At 39.6% G+C, this 19,296-nt stretch overlaps 1 protein-coding gene across 3 annotated transcripts in view; it reads right to left on the reverse strand.

Annotated features, from left to right (window-relative positions):
* Positions 1-293: 293 nt before the first annotated feature.
* The window catches only part of LOC136847477 (von Willebrand factor A domain-containing protein 8-like), a 608,720-nt gene continuing 589,717 nt past the window's right edge, over positions 294-19,296 (reverse strand). For all 3 annotated transcript variants that reach the window (XM_067119213.1, XM_067119214.1, XM_067119216.1), the window contains one exon: positions 294-3,323. In XM_067119213.1, coding sequence (XP_066975314.1) covers positions 891-3,323 — 2,433 coding nt within the window. In that variant the 3' untranslated portion in view covers positions 294-890. The remainder of the gene's footprint in view (positions 3,324-19,296) is intronic.

Genomic DNA, 19,296 nt, shown 5'->3' on the forward strand with positions numbered 1-19,296 from the left:
ACTATCTATTACAAAATAGAAATACATAATGCTGTATACCAACTTTACTACATAATAAAAATACATTGCACTACTACATTTAGCATTGCAAAATTCTAGGAATCTGAGATATTTTTAGGAATATTTTTTAATATAGCAGCTCATGGAAGACTGGTGAAACGGCACCTTGATTACAGAATGGGGCTTTTTGACCTAACAGTCATATCAGTGGATTTATCAAACTAGAAATTGTTTGAATATTGAACCTGTACCGTACCTGAATATATTTAGTAAGGAGGGCGATAAAAATAAAATTAAAAGAAAACAATTTAATTTTCATCATGGTACATATCATTACAGAACACAGAAAGTGATGATATAATTCAAATGAACATTAATGGTCTAATAATTACATCAGAGAATCATTTTCAGCCATCAAGTGAATTTCAACTTGTATCCAAGATGATTTTGAGTTACAAATAAGCACATGACTAACCATGCCACATTGGTATAAAACTTTCCTTCAATTTGGAAGTAAGTGACAGCATGAGTCTGCCACTAGGCGACACTGGATTAATACATGTGGCACCATATTCTGAATGGAAGAAATTTTTTACATCATAGTATGGTTGGTAATGCTGTGTGCCTGTACCAAAAGTATCTTGGATGTGAGTTCAAATCTGCCTGAACGCTGAATTCACACTGACATTTAATGGCCAGTTACATTAACTTCACATTTATTCATAAACAGCCTGCAAATGTAAGATTTCTTAGGAGAAGCTGTGATAATTGTTCCTTTAAATAAAGAAAGTTTACAATTATTATTATAACAAAACCAATTATTTTGATTTAGACATCTACAGTACAGTATTTATATAAATGAAATATTCATATTGCTCTAATTATACACTTTATTTAAGCACTGCAGAAGTAAATATCTGTTGAAGGATCTGCGGTATTTTCTTGAGGTCAAGACAGACAAAGGATCGACCAGCAGGTAAGGCTCTAGTAAGAGAAATTGCTTGATCACCAAGGGAACCAATGAAAATAGCATAAGTGTTGACAGAAGCTTCTGAAGTCAAAGCTTTAGCTAGCTCACTTGGTCGGATGCCATATCTATCCAAATTTGCATCTGAGAGTAAAATAACAAAGTTCTCATCAGATTCTTCTTGCGCAAGTTGTTTGACTGCTTCTCTTGCAGCTGGTAAAGTGTGATCACCACTCAAGCAGAACTGTGTGTGAGCCTGCATAACTTTCAAGACATTCAATCGTTCTTTATTATTGCTAGGAATTTTTCTGCATTCGACCAATGGCACTGCTTCATCTTCACCTGAATGACCATAAATATCATAAAGGAATTTGGTCTCAAATCCTTCAAAGGCTTCCATTACCATTAAGGTAGCTTCCAGTTCCCGCTCAAGGCGCCCATCATGCCCATTAAATCTATACATAGAACCAGAGAGATCAACAAGTAATCTAAGCCTTTTTGGGCGAGTTTGTGGTGCACCAACTTCTGGTTCCTCTTCTCTTCTCTGACGATATATATTGCGCTCTCCTGCTAAGCCCTCTATCAGTTTAGTGTCATCAAGTTCACCAGAAGTACGATGTCGTGTCCACTGTCTTTCTTTTCCTTTTGCCTGAAGGGAATTAATGATTCCTCTGAGGGCACGTACTTGTGGTTTCACAGCTCCTGATAACTTCTCGTACAATGAGGCATCATATTCACTCATTTGTATTTCACGTAGACGTTCCTTAAAAGCTTTTTGGGCCATTTTATAAGCAGCCATTTTAACTTCATCAGGAACAGCATCTTTTTCAGCCTGAGGAACTTGGTACACATCATGACCCATGTCTAATCTGTAGGGCCCACCTTTACCTCCTAAACCAGCTGTATCACGCCCACCTGTACCTCCAGCCCAGGTATTTCCACCTACATGAGGAGCACCTGTGGGGTCCTCTTTTCCATGTTTTGGGGATGAAATATCTAGCCCACTAGCACGTTCCACATCCAACCGTAAATGCTCTGTGTTTTCACCAATCATCTTTCTCCACTCAGTAAGAGCTCGTTCTAGCCCTAAGCTACCTGTTTGCCACACACGAACAACCCCAGCTGAATCCACAGAGACAACTCCTTGACCACTTATTGCAGAGATAAGAAGTGGGGCTGCTCGTTTTGCCATGGACCAAGACCAGTATGGAGAGGAATGTGATGCCCGAGGAACAGGGATGTAACTGATGCTGTGATTAATCAAGTCTGTTACTTCCAAGTATGATCCAGCTGTGCTTGGAGGAGAGCCACTTTCAAATGCTCCACGTGGTGCTTTATCAGTAGCTCTAATTATTTGCCCAGCATCACTCAGTAAAACAATGACACCATTTGGATCAGAAGTGTCTGTACAAGCTACAGATTTTAATTCTCTCTCCCAGACATAAACCTCATTCTGACTGGCATCTAGTTCAGGAAATCCTACAGCAACAGCAGCTAAAGAATCTCCAGGGGCAATCATGCGACTTGGTGCACTTATTTGTTGGCCTAAAGCACCAGAAAGAATAAAATCAGTCAAATTGCTTTTCGTAACTCTCAAAATAGCTGTTAGGTCACAGCTATTTTCTTTTGAAACTTGAGAGATGGGATGAAGTACTTGAGGACATGTTTGACTATCACCTCTCAGTAACCATTTTTCTCCAGCTTGATCTACAGCAAGCCACTGATTTCCTGAGTTTACGTAATGGAGTGATGATAGTTTCAGAGGCACAGATATAGAACAATTGCTGTTATCCGTGAAATCCAAGAATACCATACGTCCACCACCAACTTCCCAAAGGACAACTTGTCCATCCTCAGCCCTGTCTTTACACATTCTAAAAAATGTTTGGTTTTCTCCACCTGTTCCAAGCTTTCTTATTATTATTTCAGCAGCAGTGTCGAAGAAAGAGCTACTTAACTGAATTACATGCACAAGTCCAGTATTTATTTCAACCATGAGGAGACTGTTGGTATCCTCTTCATGGACTAGCAAATGATCACTAGACAAGGGTGCCATTCGTAGCTTTGGCTGGTAAAATGAACGAGCCTGAGGCAATGCATCTCTCAAAAGTATTTCTTTTAATGGCTGTTTTCCTCCACGAGGAACAAAAGAATAAACTGCTGCAGGTGCAACTGTTGAAACAAACACACAGTCGTCAAGAGGATCTTCTGTGCCACTAGGAATCACTGCTATATCTGTTACCAACGATGTCTCATGTAGGGGCAATGGCCAGTAGCTATGCTGCTCTGAAAATACTGCTGATCTAGCTTCAGAAACGTCAACTGTATGGTGGAACACACTTAGGCGAAAAGAATTCTGTTGAAAGAAAAATCTGGCATTAATAACTAGAAACTTAATGAATTAAGCATTTTGCACAAAGTAAAAATGGAAAAAAATTAGGAAGGTGGTAAGCTTCTTTCATTGGTTTCTTATGAGAAGACCTTTGTGTGTTAATAGTTAAAATATCATTATGAATACAGTATAAATTTTTTTTTCTTCTGCTGCTATACTGCAGTATAAAAAGCTTAAAAGGAAAAATGCAAATAATCATCTTAAATTATGTGAGATAAGTAAGGGAGAAAATCGTCATATCCCTGATTTTTACATCTGGTTAACCCCAACCCCTCCCTTCCAGCCCAAACTAATCCACCTTGCCTCAGCATGTCCCAACCTGTCGTAACTTAACTCAACCTAACCTAACCCCTTGCCCCCTCTAACCCAACCCCTATATATGTATATAAATAAATATCCCCCCCTCAAACCTAACCTGACCCACCCTGTCAGCATATCCCAACCCGTCATGACCAAATCCTCTCACCCTCCAACACGCATACACACACCTTCTAAAATATCTGACGAAGGGATAAGATATCCACCATCTTCCCTCTCCCCCTTTCCCCCTCCCCTCCTTTAACCTTCCCTCTCCTTTCCATCCCCTTCCTCACCTCCTCCCTCTCTGACCCTGACCCTCGAAACAACTTTTATTAAAAGAATTTCTGATACCTATATTTTGTTCTGTCAGTTAATTTTTTTTTCTAGTTTCTCTTCAGGACCTTCTTCCAAAACTTTTGGATCCTGCTTTAGATCCTGTTCTCTTTACCCATGTTCACTGCTGCTTTAAACGAGGTTGCAAATTATTTAAAAAAAAATATTTCGAATAGGGTCATGATAACTTGGAATAGCAGTGTTCCATGCACTTAATCAACAGTGGTACGAATGACGAGGATTTACCTTGTAAAGTCCCACTTCAACGGGTTTTCTATGAAGAACCTCCCGTTTTCTACGGTGCCTTCACAGCTGACCCTAGGTCGCGGTACTCAGCCTTATTATCATTATGTAATTGTACATTTATTACCTATTCATTTTGCCCTTAGACATAGTGTATATGTTTGAGTATTTTTTGTGTCTAATCTACTATTGTTAATCATCACGTTATCTATATGTACCTGTCCTGTTTTGTGTAGAGAAATAGTTTTGACCTCGGGTCACTTGTATATTTTGTACTGACGTCTGCGTATGCGCCGACGTCCGCACGCCGCTTTATAAGCTGGCCGTTTCCTCAATAAACTATCCTCATCTGATGGGTACCTTAGGGTTCAAAGAGGTTGCAACCTTGCCTGTTAAATGTTTTCATTTCAAAATTCACCCCCACCAAAATCACTTTCATGTATCATAATAAAGTTTTCATTAACCACCCATCTCACAGACTCATCATCAACGGGCAGCTCTAGGAGCAAGAGCCCGTGCTGGCACAAGGCCAGCTAAATCTAAAACAACAACATCAATAAACTGTTACGGGCTGCTCTAGGAGCAAGAGCCCGTGCTGGCACAAGGCCAGCTAAATCTAAAACAACATCAATAAACTGTTACGGGCTGCTCTAGGAGCAATAGCCCGTGCTGGCACAAGGCCAGCTAAATCTGAAAAACAACATCAATAAACTAGCAGTTCTTGTCTACCTGCCCTTTCTTTCGCACACTCTCACAACCTTTCGTGCGAGAGACGTCAGTTAAGTTGACCGATAGTGAAGAAGAGGCAGAGTATTTCATGGTTATCCTTTGACATCTCTTAAAAAATTACTATTCGTGACATGATATCACTTCACCTTCCCGCACTCACTCAGCAACTTTAAACATTTTTTTATAAGATATAGCTCTTTTACCACTCGACCTCCAATCTGAACATTTCAGCTTTTTGAAATATTTGAAATAATATCTTGTTACCCAGCTATCATTCCCATGCAAATGTTACATGAAAAAAACTCCATTCTCGAAAGAACGTTCTTTATTCCATGGTGACTCACGCAGTGTACAAAAAAGAATGATAGATCTTGTTGTATCTGTCCTTTAATCTCATAAATGGTAAATTTGGAATTATTACGTAAAAATCTGGAAAATCTTCGCGAGTAAAATTCGGGATTAATAGCATAACCGTCAAAGAAGATAATAAAATTTCCTGGGAACCTTTCCACGTAAAAACGTAACCAATGTCCTATATTATTAATATCCAAAGATGACTCTAAAGTTTTAGATATAAAGACTAAGGGCTTATTTCTACTTAACGGTAATGTTAATCCTCCTACTTCATCCGATGCAAGTATTCCTAAATAACTAATTAACGATCCTTATGTGCCTTTTAAAGACACTTCTAATTCTCTAGTATCCATCCCTTTCATCCTCTAACGTTGCACAGGTCAACATCTCCAAAAAAAAAAAAATAATAATAATAACATAATAAAATTTCTCTTTGATTATCACCAAAGTTGTTGTTAGTCAAGAAAAATTCCTATCAAATGAGCAAAACAAATCAAGATTTATCAGCCGTTTGGCAAGAAAACTAAATGAAAATGGTATCTCAGTGAAACAAACAACTGACGATGCAGATTATACAGACAGTTGTACATGAGAGTTTAAGTTCTACTAGCAACATTGCTGTTGTTGGAGATGATGTTGACCTTCTTGTACTTATGACTGCATTGACAACAGAAAACAGAAATATAATTTTCCTGAAACCTGGTTGCGGAAAAGTGCCTGCAAGACATTGCACTTCCTCTGATCTACAAGCTTCCCTTGGTTCACTAAAAGATTACATCCTTTTCCTTCATGCTGCAAGTGGCTGTGACAGTTTCATCTTCTTCGGACAAGGAAAGCATAAACTGCTCAGACTTTTACAGAAGAGCGAAGAATTAAGAAAACATGCAGCTGTATTTAATAGTAGGTCATCAACACAGAAATAAGTGACTGAGACAGGAGAAAAGCTACTCACTGCCCTATATGGAGGTACTGAAGAAGAATTAGATCTGAATTCATTTCGATTTAAGTGCTTTAGGAGAGCAACTGTACTCTGTAAAAAGCAAGTAAGACTTGAAAGACTTCCCACAACAGCAGCAGCTTTAAAACAACATTTTCTTCGGGAATAATCACCAGGTTCAACTCTGGCATAACAATCCATTACCCCCCGAGCAGTAGGGATAGAAAAGAGAAACCGATGGCTTCGTTCCTGTCACCACGACTTTACCACTTGCGCCTGACAAGTTACTTCATTAGATATCATACACATGCACAAAGAATTCTGTTCGGATGTGCAGCTGTGTGAAAAGAGGGCCCTAAAATGTTATATATATATATATATATATATATATATATATATATATATATATATATATATATATATATATATATGTATGTATGTGTGTGTGTATATATATATATATATATATATATATATATATATATATATATATATATATGAGTCAAATGAAATAAGGTCTAAGCAACTAATTCATTTAATTCAGTATGATTCGCTGTAGGCAGATTCGCCTCTATAAAACCTCTCTCTCACCACTGCCTTTTGGGAAACCACTTTAATCTCTTTCTTGTCCAAGTGCTGCCAAAAATCCTTAAAGTCCAGGTGCGGACCTGATCGGAGCTAATCGTCACCTGAGGCAGGTCAGCTGGCGAATTGAACATGTGAGCTCCGCCACCTTGAAACTTGAACCATGTGGGCAGAATGATCCCAACGGTACCTAGGAGGAGAATAAACGTAATTCCCGAAAGTTATAAAGGGTCTTAGAGAGAGACGCTCGGTCTGAAAATTGCTCAGGCGCTGCCATAGGACGGATGTCTTGTCCCTTGCTCCGTTGAATTGCCTATTCCTAACACGTGGCTGGCAGTAACCAAAGTAACCTTTAATGTGGAAGTATTCACTTGCCCTCCCTCTCGCTGGCCCCTATAAGAAGCAGCTCCTAAATAAGGTAAAGTACCAGGATTTGAGGGTTTCTGTTAGTCATGTTCCCTATTTGCCTTTAACTATTTTCTGCTTCTCTTTTCATAGTGCGATATACCTACAGTGAGACTTGTATTGCTTTTTATATTTTGTGCTGTTTAAATTGCAAAGAATTGATGAGAAGTATAACGTAATCGTATGATGTTCGAATCATTGGAATCAAGTTCAGTCTAGGCATCTTCTATGCAATTCTTCGATTCCTTCATTACAGTACTAGTTTCGGTTGAGTAACCAAAAGTGTTTCGATTACAGATTAGGAGGTTCGTCAGCTGTGGATCTGTGCATCATCTTGTGTGCATAGTGGTCCCCACTACCTTGTTTTCAACACCCTTTGAAGTGGGCATCCCATTGTGTTTCCTCCAGCAAATTCCCAGTCATTTGCTCTTCATCTTATTACGCCAGAATTACGCTACCATTCTTCTGATATGTTTTCTTCTGTAAGTATAATTAATTAAGTTAAACCCCAGAGTTATATAATTACTTCCCTCTTGAAGTAGACCTTCAGCCGTATTTTGTTGTTATAATTTTTGCTGACCACAAGGCCAGAGTCCAGATTTTTGGGGTAATTAAGGTAAGTTGTCTAACATCCTAGTATACCCCATTGATCTAGCAAGACCCCAGTTTTAAAACTGTAACACTGGCGACCTTATTTGTCTTAGATCTCACAATCTGCAATGTACAGATTGAGTCCTTGCCCCCTTTGCAACTTGCAGTTATCAGCGATTAAGCCAAGCTATGCTGAATGCGAGACGAGAACAAACCTTCTTATTAACGTAAATTACCCTATATGCGCGCAAGTGATCCATTTCCACAGTAAGTATCGTGTTATTATTTTTATTTTTTGTCAGGCACGAACAAAATCATGACTGAAATAGAGTTAGGAATTGTTTGAACACATGCATGCTTCCCAGTTATGGAGAAGAGAGAGTTATAAGCCTTTACACAAGTTTTGATGGCTAACACATGACGACTTCCATGACTTTCATGGTAGGCTAACTAGAAAAAGTGAAATCACGAGGAACAGTATGGGTATTTCCTTCCCCATGTGATTTGGACAATTTTTCATTCGAAAATCCTAGTAAGGCACACATTACAGCCCATGCAGTCTGACCTATCCAGCAATTTTCATATCGCTTGAATTAGGATTTTTTAATCTCTCTCTCTCTCTCTCTCTCTCTCTCTCTCTCTCTCTCTCTCTCTCTCTCTCTCTCTCTCTCTCTCTCTCTCTCTCGTAGTTAGGAATTCATAGCCAAAGATATTATTCTTCCTTATCGAATAAATCTCACAAAACCATAAAAGTTTGTGCAGGCCATCCGAGCTGAAAATCTAGGTTAGTACTCGCATTTGTTTAAATTCCTCTATAAAGGAAACGCACATGGTAAATTCCATTCAGTTTCTCCTAGTCAACAAACCGCGAGAAAAAAGGCGCTCATTCATTTATTCATTCCCCCAGATGAAAGGAAAATCTTCCAAAATTTTTCAGTCGTCTCATTAAAATTTGCGAAAAGCTTCGCTCGGCCAGGTGTTCAGCTGAACCGAGACGGCGTTGTATTTGTTAGTTGTTTCTCTTCATGTGCACGTGCTGAACTGTCCTCTGACCCATGGGATCGCTAATGTAAACACGCCACTCACGTGCCCAAATCAGGTCTAAAATGCGTAAATATATTTTTTTCCTTTTCCCTTCAGCACGTGATTTGCCCGGCATGGTAAATTAAGTTTTCTTTTTGTACTCATCATATTCTACTGAATTTTAATATCGCGATGTCGAAATAAGCACACTCTTTTCTCGTCGCATTTTATGCATTTATCCTCGGCTGAAAACGCCAGTATAATTGTTCATTCATGCATTTAACTGTGTCTATTTAGAAGCTACTGCTTCCTAGTTGCCTAGAGCAATACAATTTTATAATACTTGCTGAACCAACAGCATAATCATTCACTGCTGAGAGCAATACTATTTCATAATAATTGCTGCCACCACCAGCATAATCATTCATTCAAGTATTTAATTGCATATATTTAGAAGCTACTGCTTCCTATTTGCCTAGAGCAATATGATTTCATAATAATTGCTGCAGCTGCCACCTCCAGCATAACTCACGCATTTAATTGTGTATATTTAGAAGCAACTGCTTCCTATTTGCTCAGAGCAATTGCATAATATTTGTTGCGGCTCCAGCATAAGCATTCATTCAAGCATTGTGACTATTTATGTGAGCAAGTAAAAATTCAAAAGAGTATTAAGTGGTATTCAATTCTACGGAAGCCTGTTATTTTAATCGCATCTGCCAGCTACAACAATTCTCTGCAAATCATTATTTAAGGCTTGTGTTAAACCTCGTGCTAAAATCCAAGTCGGCTTCAGGACTTTATATTCATGTATTTCACAATCGAAGTCCATATGGGACTGCTTATTCCAGTTCATTAGAACAACCCTGAGTCTTCTTAGACATTCTGAATTAGTTCATTAGAACAACCTTGAGTGTTACGAGACTCCAAATCACTCATTTAGCACAAACCCTAAGTTCTCAGGAACACAATTAGCCGCGTTCAACACGCACTAACCATCGTTTTCTGGAACGCCTTAATTTCATCTTTCGAGACATATTAAAATGCGTTCATCACAAACAACTAAGTCTTATTCAGACATATTAAAATTCGTTCGTCACAAACAACTGAGTCTTTTAGACATACTGAAACTAGTTCATCACGAACAACCTTGAGTCTTTTCGGGCACTCTGAGTCTTTGCAGAATCTCTGAGTCTTTTCGGACACCCTGAAATTTGAGTCTTTTCAGACATATTGATTAAGTCTTATCTCAAGATGTCTACGACATCCAGAACCCAGCAAAATGAGGATTTCAAGTTCTACTCATACATGTTTGCTGGAAAGGACATGGGACTGTCAGGACTAGCCCTGAAGGAATGGATCCAAGAGAGAATAGACGATGCCAAGGCGGAAAGAGAGGCAGAAAGGCAGGAGAAGGAGAAAGAAAGAATAGCCCGGGAGAAACGAGAAGAGGCAGAAATGCAGGAGAAGGAGGCAGACAGGCAGGAGAAGGAGAAAGAGAGAATAGCCTGGAAGAAAGGAGAAGAGCCAGAAAGGCAGGAGAAGGAGAAAGAGAGAATAGCCTGGAAGAAAGGAGAAGAGCCAGAAAGGCAGGAGAAGGAGAAAGAGAGAATAGCTCGGGAGAAGCGAGAAGAGGCAGAAAGGCAGAAGAAGGAGAAAGAAAGCCAGGAGAAGGAGAAAGAAAGAGAAGAGAAGGAGAAAGAAAGAGCTCATCAGCTTGCAATGGCAGCCCAAGGTGTGTGCAACACACCAACGCCCTCGCCACATTTGACCCTTAGCAGTGTCAGTTCCTTCATAATAAGAAAATGGGATGAAGCTGAGCCTGAAGCTTGGCTCGACCATTTCAGAAGGGTCCTGGAAACCTATAAGCCCTCTCCCAAGGAAGTGTCTCTGATCCTAGGAAAGCACCTTGAAGGGAAAGGTGTCATGGTATTCAATATCCTTCAACCAGCGGACCAAGGGTATCTCACCCTTGTCTGCCAAGCCATTACAAAAGCTTTTGAAATAACACCTGACCGTTGGAAGAAAAGGTGGAGAAATATGCCCAAAGAATCAGGCCAAGCCTGGTCTGAGTAGATCTTCAAAAAGACCCAGGTGTTAAAACGATGGCTAGAATCTCTCAAAGCCACTAGTTTGGAGGACATCCTCGAACTCTTCCAGCTCGAGGACTTCTTATTTTATGCCCTGCCAGCTCTCGCCACTCATCAATGTGATTAGGTACTGAAGACGGTGGTCAATTGCTGTCATTGGGCTGACACCTGGGACACCAATCATCCTCATCTTAGTTCCCATGGAAGAAAATTATATCCCTCCTCGCCTGCCTCATCCAACTGTCAGCAACCTCATAAAAATGGGCAAGCCCCAAAGAAACCAGTGTGTGGATATTGCAAAAGAATAGGGCACCCCACTGAACAGTGCCGTTTCAAGGCTGAGACTCAGCCAGAAAATCCTTCTAAGTCCTTGAATGGGACAATACACCAATGAGCCACACCTGGCTCTTGGACAGAAAGTAAAGGGCCTGCTCCCTCTCCAGTGGGGCAGTGCCAAGCAAAGATTATAGCAGAAGTTATTGCCCCACTTGGGGTAGAGCTTGTAACAAATGCCCCAGCTCTGGCCCTCAAAGAAGCCAAACTGGGTGGCACTCCGTCGTCCTCCTCAGGCTTGGTTCGACCAATTCCCCTACAAAGGAAAACCGTTAACCTACAACAGGTCCCTGGAAGAAACTCATGGGTGTAGATGGCTCCAGACCACCAAAAGACAGTTGCTGAGCTCCTTTGGCACTAGTGCCAACCTGGCACAGTGCCACCCCCTTTATCCTACGAGGACCTTGGCACCTCTATCCAGAAGAGGGTGTCAGGTTTCCTCACCTATGTACTTTCCTTACAATTTTGTAATTTATTCTTTTCCTTTAACATTTTTACCTTCATTATTTTGTTCAATTAATCATATTATTTTACGCCTCACAAAGGCTTATATTTTACCTTGTCTCCCACTCTGCCAGTGCAGAGTGCATTTGACAGATACCCCAATTTTGTAGGTCCTATGACTTCCCTTTGAGGCCTTTTGGGCCATTTCCATAGGCTAAGAAATATAATTTTGGCATAATTCATCATCACCTGTTTACAACAAATTATCAATAACTTTGTATCTGTCACCTATTCTTTTGTTATTCTTTTGTGATGACTCTCGAGTCCCAGACTCAAACTGTGTTATTTACACACAATGTTATATCTCACTTACAAAGATGAGTGCCACAGAGCACTTTTAGGGTAAGTCCTGTGGTGTCAGTCTGCCTATTCAGTGACTCCCAAAGTGAGATACTCTCCTTTATTATTGTTCTTTTCTTAGTAATGTATAACCCCTGGCTTCCATAGCCACTACTACGTACTGATACATCATATGTACTTATAATATGTGCCTCCTGGCACAAATGTTATAATGCTCCAAATGGCACTGAGCTGTTGCTCTCAAGCCCACGAATACTTTCGTTGTACTGCCTCCTCAAGGTATATTAACTGCATGACCTTGTGACTAAAAGTCTTTTACTAATAAGTCATGGAGTATTCAAAGTATTACAATATTAACCTCTCGATGTTAGTTTCAATTTTATTACGTATTAAATAATAATCTAGCCTTTTTTTTTTGTTAAATGCTGCTTATTTTCAATTCTTAGAAAGTAAAATTATTACTGTTGCCAGCAGCGTAAATTAATTCTGCAAAATAGAGTAAAAGTCATAGGTGATTTCTTTTGTTTATAAATGACTCTGATATTTAGCAGAAATATTATATTGTAGAATAATGTACCCAAAAAGGTTGTAAAGAGAGAAATTATTGCCTGTTACGATAACATAATTTTAGTCATTTCAACCTCACTAAGGGAGTAAATGCCATTCAATGAGTCAAGTGAAATAAGGACTACAGTAAGCAACTAATTCATTTAATTTAGTATGATTCACTGTAGGCAGATTCTCCTCTATAAAACCTCTCTCTCTCACCACTGCCTTTTGGGGGGAAACCACTTTAATCTCGTTCCTGTCCAAGTGCTACTGAAAATCCTTAAATTCCAGGTGTGGACCCGATTGGAGCTAATGGTCACCTGAGGCAGGTCAGCTGGTGAATTGAACGTGTGACCTCCACCACCTTGAAGCTTGAGCCACGCGGACCCACATTGCCATGTGGGCAGAATGATCCCAACACCACCTAGGAGGAGAAAAATGTAATTCCCGAAAGTTATAAAGGGCCTTGGAGAGACACTTGATCTTTAAATTGCTCAGGCACTGCCATAGGATTGATGTCCTGTCCCTTGCTCCATTAAACTGCCTATTCCTAACACGTGGCTGGCAGTAACCAATATATATATATATATATATATATATATATATATATATATATATATATATATATATATATATATATATATATATATATATGTATATATATATATATATGTATATATATATACAGAGAGAGACAGAGAGCACAAACAATGCTGAACACAATTACTAATTTGTCGAAAACGAGATTAATTAACAAATTTTTAAAAAGTTGTTTACAATATTTGGCAATTTAATAAACTACATACTTGAAGTAGGGTATGGCATAATTGAATGCCCTGCTTAGATTAGGCATAATCCACTGGTATTCAGTTGATATGGAATTGGTCCCTCTATCTTGTTAAGTTGGTAGGCAAAAACTTAAGTGGCCACACACCTTCAGCCCCAGTCAGAGCTACCAACACAAATCCTGCCACAAACTCTTCTTTCTTGGGAAACTGGACCAGGTGGAAGTGTCCAGAACCGTGCAAGAGAATGTGCTTAGTTGTCCAGCCAGCCAAAACCACCCCTTAATTTAGAGTAATTTACATTTGCTCAGGTTAATCCTGTTCTTGCAGACCTTCCATCCTGTAAAGGACGAAATGTCTACTAAAATGGGGGGTGGGGCATATTTAACAAGCAAGGCATAACCCTTGCTCATAAGATGGCCACCCCCATGCAAACGTAGTGCAAATGGCTGCCCATATAGCATAATGCCCTCACTGTATTCCCCTGTATCCTCCCTTCTGCTGCTGGAATGCTTTCTTTCTAGGTAGCAGAGAAAGGGAGAGCAGCTGCAAGAATTGGGAGGAGCCTACCCGAGACGGTGGCCATATTGGACCCTGAGCCACCACCTTGGCTCCAGCCACGTGTCTCAATTCAAGATAACTCTCACGGTAAGCCTAAGATGAACTTGAGTATTTTGGCGGCCTGTTTTTCCTCTTGCTGAATTATTTCTTGACTTTTGTTAATGAAACCCCTCCAAATAAATCCCATGATTCTCCATGTATACTTCTCTCTCTCCAGTCATCTCTGTAAACCCCCTTGTGCCTAGTCAACCCTCTTCCAAGCCACTGCCACCTAACATTTGCATGCTTATTTAATTTTCAGATTAGGAAGTGGTACCAAAGTGTCTTTTGACTGGCTGTGCCGTCCACATGCCTGCTCGAATGGTTCGAGCAATCCTTAAATTTCGGGCGAGATATTGCAATGAGTTACGACAAATTGATGATCTATTGTCAGGGCCTTAATGCATGCTATTCCTTTAGTTAATTCGACACCTCTCTCTTTTAGAGGGGTTCCTTTATCATGTGTGACATAGGACAAATCTCAGCTCATCCTTTTATTCGTCACCTGGACCCAATCACGTGCGATGGGTCAAAGTAATTTCACCTTTTACAGCGCTGTTAAATGATTACATATTATAATCTATTATTATTTGCGTGTGTCCCTGGTTGTAATTAATTTGTGAACTTTTGTTATTATTTGTTAAGTAAATGTAGTTAATCGTTAACTGAGTATAATTACGCCTTACAGTAACTTTGCAAAAGGAAATAATCAAGGTTAGTATTCCCAGTCTTTTCATTCGTCTCAGATTTTTTGTATTACTGTCAGCCACTCCGTTGTATGGCCAAGGCTGGCAAGTAACAATACCTACTGTTAAAATTAATTTGTATTTGCGCCGTTAGGTGCTGTTGGCATTCAAAATAAGCAAAAGATGCATGGTTGACCTGGCTGGACTGTCTGTATCACCTGTTTTCCCCACCAGGCGGTGTTAAAATTTTTGTCAGAATTCTTCCAGACCACCCACTGAGATGTGAGTAGGCTAAGTGAGTTTCCACTTTAACAGTAGTTAAGTATCCAATAATTAATTTTATAAAAAAATTCTCATTATTTGGATGGTAGATTAGTTCAGCCAGTAAAAACATCTGATCAGCCAAGTGAACTAAAGCATTAACTTAGCCAAGTGAACTAAAGCATTAAATGCTACCGGCATTCAAAGTAAACCAAAGATGCATTGCTGACCCACCTGGACTGTCTATAATCACCTGTTTTCCCCACCAAGCAGCATTAGAATGTTTGTGTTCTTGCCAGAATTCTTCCTGACCACCCACTAAGATGTGGGAGGCTAAGTGGTTTCCACTTTAAAAGTAGGTAAGCATCCAAATAATTAATTTATCATAAAAATTCTCATTATTTGGAATGAATCTTACCTACTGTTAAAGTTAGCTGACTACCATATTGTAATAGGATGGTGGGTTAGTTCAACTGGAAAAAACATCTAATCTACCAAGTGAACTAAAACTTTATTTAAAAGAGAAAAACTTCCAAACTTTCTTACCTGTTGTGTGATCCTTCGTGGTAAGTACTGCCACTGGACAGTGGATCCACAGCAGGGTGTAAGGCCCTCATAACAAGACTTGTCAGAGGATCCTTACAGGGGAAAGAGGACTTTATTTCATAAGTACCAGCGACTCCTGTGCCAAAACTGAAAGTCCCCAACGACAGCCCAAACTAAAGACAACAACCACCTTTTGATATGGAGGTATGCTCCTGTACACCACTGTGTACCTTCGTGCGCCCAAAACTTGACATCTGGATTTCCTGACTGCTAACGACAGGCGAGAAAGGAGGATTACGCTCATATTTAGTTCAGGAGAAAATTGTCCCCACTGCGACAATAGGATTAAGTGCTCAATATTTCTGATACAAAATTTCAATGTCTCACAAATAATGTGAAGCAAGAACTGAGTTACAACTCCACTGAGCGGCATGACAACCTTATCTGGTGAAAGGTTATAAGGAAATTAAAAGATGTGCTTATAGCACAGACATCATGAGGCTTAACTTTCAATAATGGTAAAAATCCAGGATTCAGAACTGTGTACACTGACTTAATTAAGCAATGTAGAAAAAAAATCACCATTCTTGGACATAGGAGTATTAGCCCTTCTAAACCACAGAATAAATTCGTAACTGCTCCTCTTAAGGGTTTAAGTCTATCCAGGTGAATCCTTAGAATTCTAACTGGACATAGCAGAGCTTTGTCTTCTTTCCCTACTAGAGCAGCTAAATTAGGCAGTCACAAATCAGGGAAGGAATTTTGCTTTGGTGTCATTTTTAGCCCTAAACAATGAAAGAAAAGAGAGACAGGTGTCCCCTTGAATGAAGCCCACATTACAAGAATGGGTTTGAAGCTCACTAATAAGCTTAGCTGTAGCAAGAGTTAAGAGGAAATGTGTCTGCAACATTAAGTTCTTATGGTAAGTTTTAGCAAAAGGCTCAAATTGTGTTAACATCAGATATTTAAGGATTATGTCCAAATTCCATCATAAACAGTGATAGGAAGATTTTGGGGTTTCCAGCTCGAAAGATCAAAACGCCGCTTTCAAACATAAATAATGAGCGATATTCAAGTTAGTATGTCTCAAAACTGAAGACAACACAGACCAATATCCTTTAATCAACGGAACAGAAAGTTGCTTCGTCTATCTGAGATACCGGGGAACTTAATCATGTTATCTATAGAGGTACTGGTGCATGACATCTCTCATCACGATCAGTAAATTGACCACTGTTGCTGATACAGTTTAATGGTGGAGGGTCTTCTAGATCTAAGGATTGGTTCCCAGCCACTCTTGAAAAGCCTCTAGCTCATAAGAAGAGATTCTATTGACAGTCTCCATGCAGTCAGACAAAGCATGTGGAGGTTTTGATGGAATCTTCTCAAATAAGATTGTCTGAGAAGATCTTTCCTGAATGGTAGAAGATGAGGAACATCTACCGCCAGGAGAGGTAGCTCGGGAAACCATTCCCTTTGAGGCCACCGAGGAGCTATCAACGTCATCCGTGCATTCTCAGAAGATTGCAACTTTGTTGATTACCTTCCTCAAAACTGCAAATGAGGGAAAGCATAAAGATCTAGATTTGATCACTCTTGAAGAAAAGCACTGACCCATGCCTGAGGATCCTGGCATGAACAGCAGTTAACTGGGAGTTTTGTATTCTGGGCCGTTGCGAACTGATTAATTTTTGGGGCTCTAAAAGGTTCCACAACCTCTGATAGATCTGTGGTTGAAGAGACCACTCTGATGGAAGCACTTGCCCTTTCATGCTGAGTTGGTGAGCGATAACATTGTTTCTCCCAAGGCCCAAAAGAGAAGGTTCTCTGCCAAACCTGAACAAATCTCTCGATTTCATACTTCCTTGTCTCCTTATATAAAACACACTATGCACCAGTGGGTGGAATTTAAAAATCCCCATTTGATGGTTTTTTTTATTATTATGAGAAAGTATTTGACAGCATCTACAGGCCAAAATTATGGAAGGTCTTCTGTCACTGTAACATTCCTGTTAAATATGTAAATTGATATTATCTGTGAATGAAGTAGATGTTAATTCTGATGGGGCTAACAAAATTAATTTCTCCAAGGAATGAGGCCATGCCATAATTATTCTTAGTTCCTGAGCACAGAAATGGCTCATCATCATTACCTCCACTGATGTGTGTGCAAGGGGCCTTTGTGAAATTCCTTCAGCTCTTATGCAAAACCTGATTTGAAACTAAGGTGAGGACTGAATCCCTCCAATGTAGTATTAGGTTTGCCAGATACTGGTGACCTGATGGGCTAGGAAAGTGACTGCCATGCTGCCTGAAACTATGGCTACATCTTGGGGCCTTGGTCCCTGGTCCGAGTGTATCAGATAACGTCGAGTTCCAGATAATGAAGATCCAGATAATCAAGGGATTACTATATTCCCTGCTTCTGTCCAAAGAAGGGCCTCTGGTAGATGGCGCATTAAGGAATGAAAGTTATTGATATCATTACCTCATTAGTCTAAAGATTTTTCTTGGTATCACAAACACACACATACCACACACACACACACACACACACACACACACACACACACACATATATATATATATATATATATATATGTAACGAGGACAGAATTAACACCCTTTTGAAGGTGTACGTAACGTGCTCCAACGATCTTTAATCATGAAACGGAGGCGTATGAACGTTCGCTCACGGCAACACTTACATCTATTTTTCTCCTCTTTCTCTCTCTCTCTCTCTCTCTCTCTCTCTCTCTCTCTCTCTCTCTCTCTCTCTCTCTCTCTCTCTCTCTCCGTGTCACCTCTCTCTCTCTCTCTCTGTGTATCGCCTCTCTCTCTCTCTCTCATCGTTTTCCAAGTTCACCCACCCGAATCGCACTCATTCTCACCAAATCAACTAAATGGACCATTTAAAGAAACGCAATAGTTTCTACAAAAATAGGTTTATTATTCAAATAACCCAACAAGAAATGAATAAAACAAAGCAAAGATTAAAATGCATAATAAATGAAATATCGAGTTAGATAACTAAACTCTGAACTGTAAAACACTTCTGATTAAAGAAGTCTCACTATGGCTAATAGCCTGAAAATATCCAAACTCACATATACTCCCAAATCAATAATTAGTCATGTCAAAACCAGTCTACCACATGTTATTCAACCAGTCCACACTGTCCACCGACATCTGTCCACAGACATCTGTCGGAAGAATCAAACATGATAGAAAACTCCCAAAAATATATGAAATGCAAAACACAATAATGGAAAGTGTAAAATGCATAGCCAAGATATGGCAAACGTAACATGACTAAACAATAATATAAAAGAGGTATGAATATTCATATTAAATCTCCCACACCAGTTCAAAAGTTCATAATGATTAGAAAATCATGGTAAAAAATCACAAGTTCAATTTCCTCCCATAAAACAGAGATTTCAAAGTCTACCTTATCTGCCGTTCAAAGCCTGGATCCTCTCCAAAAGCTACGTCTAGACAACTGCAGTTCTATCACGTTAATGAACGATCAAACTCACTTTTAGGGCAGATTTTGGCACAATCTAGATCAAATTAACGCACGTACTCACGAATATACATAACACTTCGGAGATCACCTGACTGGCAATATTGCTGAGGAATCAAACCATTTGCTGAACACAAAGATTTTACCTCGAGTCTCTCGACCTAGTTCCATCTGACTCCATAAATTCTTTCATCACATCTTAAAGCATTGAAGCTATGAAATGCATATATGTGTCCTTTAAAATTGTAGCAGCCATC

The sequence above is a fragment of the Macrobrachium rosenbergii genome, chromosome 16 (genome assembly GCF_040412425.1).
Source record: "Macrobrachium rosenbergii isolate ZJJX-2024 chromosome 16, ASM4041242v1, whole genome shotgun sequence".
Taxonomy (NCBI): Eukaryota; Metazoa; Arthropoda; class Malacostraca; order Decapoda; family Palaemonidae; genus Macrobrachium; species Macrobrachium rosenbergii.